The sequence below is a fragment of the Macrosteles quadrilineatus genome, unplaced genomic scaffold (genome assembly GCF_028750875.1).
Source record: "Macrosteles quadrilineatus isolate MER2022 unplaced genomic scaffold, UCM_ALF_1.0 Scaffold_1__1_contigs__length_201487025, whole genome shotgun sequence".
Classification (NCBI taxonomy): domain Eukaryota; kingdom Metazoa; phylum Arthropoda; class Insecta; order Hemiptera; family Cicadellidae; genus Macrosteles; species Macrosteles quadrilineatus.
Genome location: NW_026542594.1, coordinates 58,115,537 through 58,128,156, shown reverse-complemented (window position 1 = coordinate 58,128,156; position 12,620 = coordinate 58,115,537). Strand labels below are relative to the sequence as shown.

General features: G+C 35.6%; 1 protein-coding gene across 3 annotated transcripts in view; it reads right to left on the bottom strand.

Moving 5' to 3' along the window:
* LOC128983208 (nucleolar complex protein 2 homolog) overlaps positions 1–12,620 on the bottom strand; it is a 182,470-nt gene that overhangs the window by 99,710 nt on the left and 70,140 nt on the right. For all 3 annotated transcript variants that reach the window (XM_054402415.1, XM_054402416.1, XM_054402417.1), the window contains exon 8: positions 4,295–4,483. In XM_054402415.1, the coding sequence (XP_054258390.1) occupies positions 4,295–4,483 (189 nt within the window). The remainder of the gene's footprint in view (positions 1–4,294; positions 4,484–12,620) is intronic.

The following is a 12,620-nucleotide window of genomic DNA, read 5'->3' as shown; positions in this document are numbered from 1 at the left end:
TATTTATTTAGGTATGCTGTTTTCAAATATTGGTTTTTATTTTGGTATTTTTTGTCAACGATGAAAGTGATGCAAGTTTATATAACTTAAAATAGGTCTTAAGATGAGGAAATTGTTAATACAATTAGAAATGTATATGTAAATACTTGATACTTGAGTATGATGAAATGTTTTCGTAAGATTAGTTTTTGTTACTTATTTTGGACAGTATTTCATAATAGTATTATCTATATCTATCTATCTATCTATCTATCTATACTTCTATACTATTATAAAGAAGAGGTGGTGTCTGTGTGTGTGTTTGTATGAGCTAATCTCAAAATCTACTGGTCGGATCGGGCTGAAATTTGGCATGATGATAGCTCACATTCCCGATTAACATATAGGCATATTTTTATCCCAAAAAATCCTTCGGGGCTCCGCCCCAGTGGCTCTGGAGTTTCCCATGTTAACCTTATGAGAAATGGAATTAATGAATCTTAACAGCTGTTTCAATTAAACAAGTTGGTTCTGTTCTATGATGTTCAATAGCATTAAAAGTTACAAGGATTACCAACAGGGTTCAGCACTAGCACTATTATTTCTTTTACATTTATGACAACAGCAAAAGGTGAGTGAGCGTAGCGAACGAACTTCAACCTGGAGGCGAGTGAGCGTAGCGAACGAGCTAACCCGAAGGCAAGTGAGCGTAGCGAACGAGCTAACCTGAAGGAAAGTGAGCGCAGCGAACGAGCTTCAACCTAAAGGTGAGTGAGCGTAGCGAACGAACTTCAAAAAGAACCGAAATTTCTTAAACCATGTCCTCACTCATAACTGCTATAAGCATTTGATACTTATATGCCAACCCCGTACGAAGGACGGGTACTCTGCTAGTACTATTATAAAGAAGAGGTGGTGTCTGTGTGTGTGTTTGTATGAGGTAATCTCAAAAACTACTGAACCGACTGGGCTCAAATTGCACACAAATGAAGCTACAGCTCCGAGGATACATATAGAACTATTCCCGCTTCGATATTGTCCTAGGGCTCTGCCCCGTGGGCTTTCAAAAATTTGAGGTGAGAGATTTAAAAGTAAATATTGATTGATGGTATCCATGGTAACAAAGAACAAACCTACAAAGTTTAAAAATGTAAACAAGCAGAACTAACTGTCAAATGAATGTTGATTTCATATTTCCACACAGCTGGTTCAAACATATTAAATACTGCACGAATATTAGAACAGAGAGGGTAAGGATTATAAATTTAAAATAATGATGTCACTAGCCCGAATGTAAACATTATTTGACATTACTTAAATGGAGCTGTCAAACCATATGTTAATATAATTTGAATTTCATTAGTATATGAATCTTTCAGTTACTTCATTTGTTTATGTTTATGATCTATTATACTGAGTCTGTTCTAATATTTGTGAAATGCTGTAATAATATTTTAGAGGGAATAATTCGTTGTAAAAAAATTGTTCATGGATATAGGAAATAATTAAGATTCTATAATCATTGCCCTATCAATCTAGGCTCTTATTCTGAGTTTTATGAGGTTTATTGTGATAGTTTTTCGTTTACAGTGCAAACCATGAAATACATTCTTTTATTATACCTTAAAATCTATCTTTGGTTTTGTATGGTAGGTAGCATAAATAAGTAATCACAGTAAGATTTAACAAAAACGTACTATTATCAAGTTAAGTAGTACAGTTAAATTTTGTTTCTAAATTTGGCATTTGGAAAACCATTTGGCATGTTTCTAAGAACCAACATTGTCTCTTTTGCATACTGACCCCGATGCAAGGCCCGGGTATAGCTGCTAGCAAATAGAATAGTAGCGCTGATTTGCAGTAGCTGTTCAAATGGCGCTACTAATTGCACCAACGATAACATTAGGTTTAACGAGTACCTAGGTTTTTGCTGCCTACAGGGAGGGCAACGAAGTGTGATTTTAAGGAACATATCATTAGCTTACTATGAAATAAATACATTTGCCAAGTTTGATAAAAATTGATCCATAAACAAGCAATATTACAACAGTTTACTTATCCTACTAATATTATAAGTAAGAAAGTTTGGATGTATGGATGGATGGATGGATGTTTGTGACAAGTAAACGCGAAAAATACTAACGCTAATTTTAACCAACTAGCAACAAAAAGTTGTGGTACACAATGAGAACTTAACTTTTTTTCATGGTTTAGGTGCAGTGGTAGAAAATTAGGGCTATGGTAGATACTGTAGGACACTATAGGATACCGTATAAATTAAAAGACAAAAATTTCTTAAACCGTGTCCTCTCCCATAACTACAATAAGCATTTATACTTATATGCCAACCCCGTACGAAGGACGGGTACTCTGCTAGTTTTTTATAAAAACCAAAATCTGTTGACAATCATAAATATGTATGTTTTAATATTGTTAACCTCCAAAACAAATGAAACCCCACCGAGCAATGCTTATTTCCGTGGTGGTGATGATAATAAATAAATAAATAAAATAAATATAAACGTCTTTATTAGCCAGCGTTTCTCTGATACATGTCAGTTTTTCAGAACAACTTTTGTCATTAACCTATTGCACTTACAACTAAACATTCATATCTTTTAAAAACTTTTTAAACTTAATCTTAAAGGTATTGTTGGATGCAACGGTTTTTAGGCTCTCGGGTAGTCCGTTGTACAATGTGGGTCCGAAATATGAGAAACTTTTCTTTCCGAATTCCAAGGTGACCCTTGGAAAGTGAAGCCTCCCACCATGACGTGTCCTAAATGTATGATCTCATCCCGGACAGAAAGCCGGGCAAAGAAAGTCGGGCTCACGGAGAGTCAGTACCCTGTGAGTCATGCAGCACGTCAAAAACCTGCACATGGCTTCCATGGGCAACATCCCGGCTGCTTCACGGAAAGGGGAAACATGATCAAATTTTTTTAAGGCAGAATACAAATCTGATTGCTGAGCTTTGAATTCGCTGTATTCTGCACATGTCTTCCTTAGTGATACTATTGCCATATGCAAGGAAGCAGTAGTAGACTACTGACAATATCAGTGACTGCATGAATTGAAGCTTTGCAGCCTCAGGCAGCATACCTCTGAACCTGTACAGACCTCTCAGTCTTCCTATTGCTCGTTGGGAGACATGCGTGATGTGATCTTTAAAATTCAAATTTCTGTCAATAATGACGCCAAGAGTTTTGGCTTTGTCACAGACTGCCAGACTCCTGCCATCAAGATTGATGCTCAAGCCATTATCTCTTAGTGTCTGTACTAGGTTCACAGGGGCAGTATGAAGTACAGTGCACTTGTCTGGATTTAGCCTAAGCCCATTAATGCTAGACCATTTGGAGATGTTCTCCAGATCAGTGTTGATCTTGTCGATGGCCTCACTCATGTAACCAGGCTCATAAGACAAGTGCAACTGGGAATCATCTGCATACAAGTGTGCAGTACAATGTTTTACACAGCTGGGAAAGTCAGTTGTGTAAAGCGTGTTAAGTACAGGCCCCAAACAGCTACCTTGAGGAACGCCCCGTTTTTTGACGAGGGGATACGATGTTTCACTACCCAATCTGGTAACCTGCATTCGGTCATAAGGTAAGAGCGAATCCAGGTAGTGATTCTATCACTAAAACCCATATATTTCATTTTGCAATCAGCATACTATGGTCCATAGAATCAAATGCTTTGGAGTAATCAAGCATGACAAGTGAGCTATGTTTCCCTTTGTCCTTGGCATCAATCATGTCACAGAATAAATTGTTCAAAGCTGTAGGCCTACATGTGCTATGGTTTTTTCTAAAACCTGACTGTAGTTTAGGTAGCAGCCTATTGTCATTCATAAATTGGGATATCTGGTCAATCACAATTTTCTCTAATATTTTAGATATTGCTGGAAGTATTGATATTGGTCTAAGATCTTCTACCTTAGTTGGTGCAGCTGTTTTTGGCAATGGCCTGACAATACTTTGCTTCCATGCATTCGGGAATACTCCACTGATGAGTGACTCATTTACAAGATGTGTGATTGCTTCAATAGCAAACGGACTCACAGCTTTTAACATGTCTATTGATATTTCATCACTGCCTACAGCTTTAGACTTTATTTGATTCATCACTAGTTTTACAGTTGCTTCGGTGACAGCACTAAATCTACATTCGTTTCAAGTTTCATCTTGTTTATTAGTCATATAAAATTTAATAATTTCTTCATCAGCCTTGATACCAGACCCCATTTTTGTAAAATATTCATTAATGTCATTAGCTTCAAAACCGTCAATAATCATAATCATAGACATGGTCTTACCTTCTTGTGTACAGTGATGGCATTCCTCAAGTGTATAGCCAGTTGCCTAATGTACAGAAAAGCGTGTTGATAAGAGACGGTCATATCCAGACAGAACATTTCAGCTAGAGATCGCCGCATGAATGTGACATTTGGTAGAGTAGACAATGACATAAACTTGCTGTTACTTATGTATGCTACATACATCATCTGCAAAAAATATATATTCATTAATGAATTTGATTTATTAATACATTGTAACGATAAAAATAACTGACACAATGGCCAAAAGACTGTAATGACTTCTTTAACAACTTGTGTTTGTTTTTAGCGAATTTCCCATATAGGGAATAAGCTATTACCGTAGGTCTTTTGGTAAGACCTAGACCTGGGACCGATTTACTTTTTCGTTATGAGGTAAACAGAGGCTAAAAACACCCTCCGTTCAAATTCATATATATACATATATGTCCGTTAGCGCGACAACTCAAGCAAAAATGATCCAATTTTGATGAAATTTGGTACAAACGTGTAAACCTATGTTTATTCTAACAAGTTTGCGAACCAGCATGATCGGACTATGGGAACTGGCTTTATGTTGGGTATTATGGGGTAAAAATTGGTTTTTCCCATTTTTGACCCTTAAAGCAAAAAATGTTTGTAGAGCTTAAAAAAAGAAATTATTGTTTCAAATCAAAATATTCTTTACTTGTTAATATATTTCATTAGGAAATTACAATAGCGTCATATAATAATATAACTTAAAACTAGTACATGGATTTTTATGGCTTAGTACATGGATGGACTGTGAAATTGCAAAAAACGGTGTTTAAGAGGAAACTATAAAAAAATTTATTTTAATGCAAGTGTTAAACAATATGCTGTGAAATTCAGTGCAGGTTATTAATGTAGATCGGATTCGAGGAATTCCTTCAAGGAGTAAGCAGGTCTGTCTATCAGCCACTTGTGAAGCTGTGTTTTCAGCGGTTTTCCCTTCAGTGATGGTGGTAGGCTATTGTGGACTTTGCGGCCAGTGTAGGATGGTTTTCTGGCGTACTGGGTGGTATGATGTACTTGCAGAATGAAGTTGTTTCCTTGCCTGGTGTTGTAAGTGTGAATATTTGTACTTTTTGGCAGGTCAGTCTCACTCACCAGAAGGATTACTGCTTTGATGTAGAGATTTACAACAGTCAGAATACCAAGCGATCTGAAAGCTTCCCTGCAGCTGCCTAAGGGTTGGAGGTTGGCGAGTATACGTATGGCTTTTTTCTGCAGCTTCAATATCCTGTTAAGGTTGCTTTCAGTAGTCCCACCCCAGACAACAAGACCATATTGTATATGTGACTCCATAAGAAAATGGTAGGTTGTTTTTGCTGATAATAAATCACCAATCCATCTAATTCTTCTCACCACGTATACACCAGTGCTGAGTTTCTTACAAAGATCATCGATGAGATTGTTGCAGGTAAGGCCATCTAGTGTGATTCCTAATAACTTTAAATTTTGTACAGTTTTCAGATCTGTTAGGTCAGCTATTTGCTCTGTTTTTACGGCTGAAATTGATGCAAACAGTTTTTGTATGGTTGAGGGCCAAATAATTTTGTATGCAGTAGTTTTTTGCTCTGGTGAGTGTGGTGAGAGAATCTATGTTCGGTTGCTCTGCACTGTTGTTGTGTAAGAGGAGAGTGGTATCTTCTGCGTACATGATACATTCAGAGGTAGTGTTTTCCTTGATCATGCTAGGTAAGTCATTTGTGAATAAAACATACAACATCGGGCCGAGCACAGACCCTTCTGGTACTCCTCTTTTGACTGGCTGTGGCTCTTATATGTATGTTTTCTTCATTCCATTGGATGATTCCTGAGTTTCAACAACCTGCATTCGTCCTTGAAAGTAGCTAGCAAACCATGCATTCGCCTTGCCTTTAATTCCAAGGGATGCTAGTTTTCTTGTGATGAGGACCCAGACAATCAAATGCCTTGCTGTAGTCAAGCATTACTGCTGAGGCATGTTTGCGGTCTTCTAGCTGGTCATTGATGAACTCAACAATATTTGTAACTGCACTTGATGTGGACCTATCCTTAATGAATCCATGTTGGTGTTGGCTGATGAGTTTTTCTTCCGCAAAAAAAGTCATTAGTTGGGTTGGAACAATTTTTTAATTATTTTGGAGAAAACAGATACGAGTGAGATAGGGCGGTAGTTTTCAACATCTATAACAGAGCCTTTTTTGTGTTTAGGGTATATTTTTGAGATCTTCAGTAAGGATGGGAACTGACTTACTAGCCAGTCCCAAAAACTTAGAGTACCTGAATCAGGTCACTGCAGAAGCTGAGGAACTGCTTGCTAGGTTTTCTTCAAATGAGCTACATTCTAATCTTGAAAAGACACAATATTTGACATTGAGTCTCAAGCAGGAAATTATACTAGATTCTGTCAAGCTTTTATGATTTCAAATCACATTGAGATGGTTTGCAAAAAGTTATCAAGAGTAGATTGCTTATTATCGAAATTAAAAAAAAAAAATTGTTAACCAAGAATATTTGAGACTATTGTACTTTGGTCTGTTTCAGTCCCACATATGGCATTCTAGTTTGGGGACATTCCCCTCATGTAGCTGATATTCTGACGATTCAAAAAAAGGCAGTACGTAATATTGCTAATTCTAGATCCCTAGCCCATTGTAAACCTCTTTTCATAGAATTAAAAATTCCAACAGTAATTAGTTTGTACATTTTTCAAGTATTACTCTACACCAAGTCAAACTTGCATTCTTTCCCCCTTAGATACGACACTCATTAGTACAACACTAGGGGTGGAGGCAAGCTCAGCATGAAACCTCATAGACATGCTAAAACGGGTGACTCCTTCAAAATCAACTCAATTTGCTTTTTTTAAATAAACTACCTGACAGTTCAAAATTTGTTAATTATAATTTTTTTTTTTTTATAGAATTTATAATTGGATAATTCAAAATCCTTTTTACAGCCTAAGTGACTTTATCAAGTGTAATTTTAATTAAAATAAGTTATTATACCTAATTAATTGTATTTTATGTATGAGATGACTTGAGTGGAAATATTAGAATATAAAAAGACAAAATGCTGAAATAGAAGTAACTGTGTGTATCACTCTTCTTGAGACATTCCAAACATGCAATAAGGTTCTTCATACACTCTTCGAGAGTTTCACCGTGACAAATGATATCATCAAAGTATGCTTCTACCTTTGATAATCCGTTTAGCAGTTGTGACAAAATTCGATTAAACTCAGAAGGGGCTGTTTTTATTCCAAAACTGAGACGATTCATGTTGAACATTCCTTTATGGGTTGATATTGTTTGAATCTTACTTCCCTCTTCATCAACCTTTAGATGCAAATAAGCCTTATGAAGATCCAACTTACAGAAGTATCTTGATCCGCGGAGACTATGTAGGACATCATCAATGCGTCGAATGGGGTGGTTAGATGAGACAAGTTTTGAATTGACCCCAAACTTGTAATCCACACATAGTCTGACTCCTCCATCTGGCTTTGGGATAACAACCAATGGTGATCCCCAATCACTTGATGCGACTGGAGTTATGATTCCTTGAGACTCGAGGGTTGTAAGTTCCTTTTCCACTCTCTCTCGTAATGCGAAAGGGACATCACGTTCCCTAGTAAAAACTGGTTTTTCATTATCTCTGAGTTGGAGTTTGACTTCAACATTGGGAACACATCCGATTCTTTCTTCAAAAATTTCTGAGTATTTTTCGAATATATCCTCTAAAGACGGTACTAAATTAACATCAACTGTATTAATCGGTGATTGCTTTCTGTTGCCTACCTCACTGAGTTCAATTCCTAGTCCACGAATCCAAATTCGTCCTAACAAAGCAGAATGACCAGCAGGTACTATAAATAAATCAGCATTTAATGATTTTGCATTGTAAGAGACTGAGACAGTTACTTTACCTTTAGGTTTTATTATATGATCAGTGTAGGAGCGAAATGAGATAGGAGTTGGTTGAAGTGGCACTTTAAGTCCAAGTTTATCAAAGTCCGTTTCTGAGATTAAGGAAAATCGTGCACCTGAGTCTACTTCAAATGTCTGAGGCTTGTTGTTGATAGTGACTGTAACCATGTATTTGTCTTAGTCTGGTCCTACTATGTAAAGATCTTCCACATCGTTGATTTGTGTGATTCCATACTCATCTGGGTGACTGAATTCATCTTCTGTGTAGTGAGACAACAGGGTGTTTGTTTTAGAGTTCTTCAGTAGAGACGTTATACACACTTTTGATATGTGGCCTTGTTTTCCACAGGAAGTGCATTTAAGATAATTCCGATTAGTTTTGCATTCATTAGACTGATGGTTTGATCGACCACATTTGAAACAAAGTCCATCAATACCCAAAGCTTTGTAGTCAACGTGTCTTTTTAAGCTTTTGTTATGGAAATGTTGTGATTGAGATCTATTGGAAACGCGGTCATCATATTTGGGAGTCTTAAATTGCTTGAAACTTTGATATTCTTTTGCCTTAGACCTTGAATGCCTATCAATTTTGTGTGTATCTGCATTTTCACTTGATGATTGTGTGACAGGATTACAAATTTAATTTGATTCATAGCGGGAAGCTTCTAGGGCAATTGCTTTCTTGAGGAGTGAGTCAAAACTGTTGAGATTAGTGTCTTGTAGAAGTTGTTCACGTATCCAATTGTCTTTTAGTCCTCTAATAAATTGAGGGCGGAGAAATTCGTCAGCAATTGAAATTTTACTTTCACATTCATTGCAAGAAGTGTAAAAATTACAATCATTCAGGTTGCCTTTCAGGGCTGTGACAAATTCAGAGATAGATTGATGCAACTGTTGTGAAACACTGAGAAAATAGTGTTGTGCAACAATATGAGATACTGTAGGTGACAACATCATTGTGAAATGTTCGATTAATTTTGAAAAATTAAGGTCTTTTACAGGATTGTCTGGGCCCAAAAGAGATGTCAGATTATTGTAATGTTCCTTACCAATGGATGAGCACAGGAGTTGAGCTTTCATCTTGTCTTCTTCAATGTTCTTCAAATTGTAATAATTTTCAAAACGTTCCAAATATGATTTGAATTTATCATTATTTGGATCAAAATGTTCAAAAGGATTGATCTGAGGAGTTGAAGTTTTATTACCTAGAGCTGCAGCCAAAACATTCATGAGTCTTTCAAATTGTTCTTCATTCATTTTAAGTTAAAATGTTTAACAAAATAAAATATCTTGAAAATAATAGAATAAAACAAGAATTGATAATAGTTTTTTATCCCATCCTCGTCGCCAACTGAGATGACTCGAGTGGAAATATTAGAATATAAAAAGACAAAATGCTGAAATAGAAGTAACTGTGTTATTTTTAAAGATCTGAATAGAAAAGTAAACAGCATTTGATAATTAACATTTTGGTTGCTATGGTAACAACTGATTCATATGTCCATAACAATGTAATATTTTGATGTATCAGAAATTTGATTGTATTTAGATGATTATTTTGTAAAATGTATATGGCGTGTCCTATTTCTTTGTAAAAAGATCAATGGAATAAATTATTCTTATTCTTTGGGTAAAAGATTTTTTGATGATAGTTGTTAACGGAATTAGAAGTTGATTTGCACAGTGTTTTACAGCTTTAGCTGGGATCTCATAAATTCCAAACGATAGCTTGGGTTTTAAGGTCGCTATAGCGTCTTTTACATCTCTGATGGTCAAGGGTTGAAACTGAAATTGGGGTGGGTTGGTATCTATGTATGGTGAGTAATTTGACTGTGTATTTGTGGTTAGGGGTTTTTCGCCAATCTGAGAGAAGTAGAGGTTGAGATGGTTGTAGGATTTTCTTCCAGTTGTCCGTCTATTTTTAGTTGAAATTTGTGTTCCAGTGATTGTTTGGTTTTACGCTCAGAATTTACGACATTCCACAAGGCTTTGGATTTATTTTGTGATCAAGCAATATGGTTGGTTATGGCTTTTTGTTTAAGATTTCTTAACTTTAGGTTATAATCTTTTTTTCTGGCAGTCATGATGGCTTTATCAGCAATAGAACCTGGACCTGAAATCTTTTCAGGGAGTTCAGATAGTTCTCTTTTATGTGACTTGCTTGACCGTCACAGTATGTTATGTGTTAGGTTTTGTTTTTGTTCTGGGTCTTGTCTTTTTAATGGGGCATGAGTGGTCCAGGGCCCTGCTCACTGTTTCTTAGAAATGTTTGTAGGCATCATCAGCGTCCTGAGAATATTTTACATTGTCCCATTGCTCCCCTTCTAAGGTTTGTTTTAGTGTGTTGAGTTTTGTTTTAAGCATGCTTTGCGGGTTTTTCATAGAGGGTGTTAACAGTGCATGTTTGCGGGGCTATAGAATACAGGGGCTGGGTCATGTCTTTGATGTAGCACTTGCCGACCTGGTCCCGCTTCCTACCTCCTGTGAAGTCACCGGGCGGTCAGTCGGGCCTGCTAACATTACGTGGCCAGCAAAATCTCACTCTTTTACACGCTTCCAAACCGTTGTACAAACATATTTCTCATATGAATCTTATATCGTTTTATTCTGCATTAACTGTAGAATCGAAATAACAAAACAGTTTTTAGTTTACTACAAGTAAATTGTTTTTATAACAACAAACGTAGAGAAACTACAATAATGGAACATGAAAAAGTCACTAAGTGAGGAATATTTTTATTTTAGAGTTAGACACAAACTTTCAGCGAGAAAATATAGAATCAGTATAGTCAATCAGTTCTACCAGAGTAATTACTTAACAATTTTCTTAAATACCCCTAACAGTGCATTAATAAATTGTCTCAAAAGACGATTGTTACAACTGAGTGCTGGCGGGTGATTTTGCCGCCCGCCACGCAATGTTTAGGTTGTTGTTATGGCAACAAAGCATCAAATACGCAGGAAATCAACTTCGCTTTTTCATTGTTATTCGCGTCTTCTGTTTGTTTCTGAAGATAGAAGACAAAATTATCAGAAGATGAGTAAGTGGCTAAAATCAGCGAAATAGGATACAATATATATATATATATTTATATATATATATATATTTATATTTATATATATATATTTATATATATATATTTATATATATATATATACATATATATATATATACATATATATATATATACATATATATATATATATATATACAGGGTGTTTCAGAATTCGTGTAGGATATTTTAGGGTATTGTTCCTGGGTAAGAAACAAATCCAAATATCATATTTAAATTGACCGTAAGTCCTTAGTTACTCATACAGCCGCCATTTTGTGTTTTCGCTTATTAATTGTTTTCTAAAAAATGGTAAGAGATACGAAATTGAAACTTTGCAAAAACATTTATGACAACTAGACAAAGCTAAATCATCGGTCAATTTAAATATGATATTTGGATTTATTTCTTACCCACGAACAATACCCTAAAATATCCGACACGAATTCTGAAACACCCTGTATATATGATACAACTATTAAAATAAAATACTATTGCATTAAAACGCTCTTTTACTTATTTTGTACGAATAAACACTTTGTTGTACAGACAATATAAAATTACCTAAACCATTACACATTCCTAAAAGATAGGCTACCCAACCAAGTGTATTACAAGATATGACAAGGAGTACCGGAATATCAAATAAGGTAAATAACATTATAATATAAGCCTTAAGGCTAAACATCCCAGGTTTAGTTCCAAATTCTGCCACCACGTCGCAGCACCAAAATGGAGTCATTTTGTGTTGGTGTTTATTGGTAGAATTTTTATCCGATTTTCATTTTGAAAACTGATTTGTGAATGGGATAAGATAACAATTCACGCCATTGAAGATAAATTTGAATTAAGTTGCTGGTTAAAAAAATTATAGTAAAATAATTGTGTTACAAAATGAAAAATGAAAATTGCAGGCATATAGTAATTTTAAAGACAATAATTTTTAATAAATTTTGCTTTTTAAATTGTTAAAATCGCTTGGCTGGTTTAGTCGGTATCGTTGTTTAAACATTTACAGTATTTATAACAAACGCGAGAGAGAGATGAAGCAGGTGCAGGACAGGGCCGCTGTGACTCATTCCAAGGTCACACTCACATTTGCTACCCCTCCCCACCAACAAGACGGCTGGGGTGTTGCTTGTACACCGGTGGATGACGGTTTCCCGCACTTCCATACACGAACAAATACAGAATTTAGGGGTTTTGATACGCTTTAACCAAAGCAAATTGCAAACAAAATAATTATTTAAAGTTTTGATAGTGTCATCAAATTTTTAATTTTATGATAATCCTATTTAGGCCTAATCAAACTGTAAAATTGGTGTAAATCCGTTG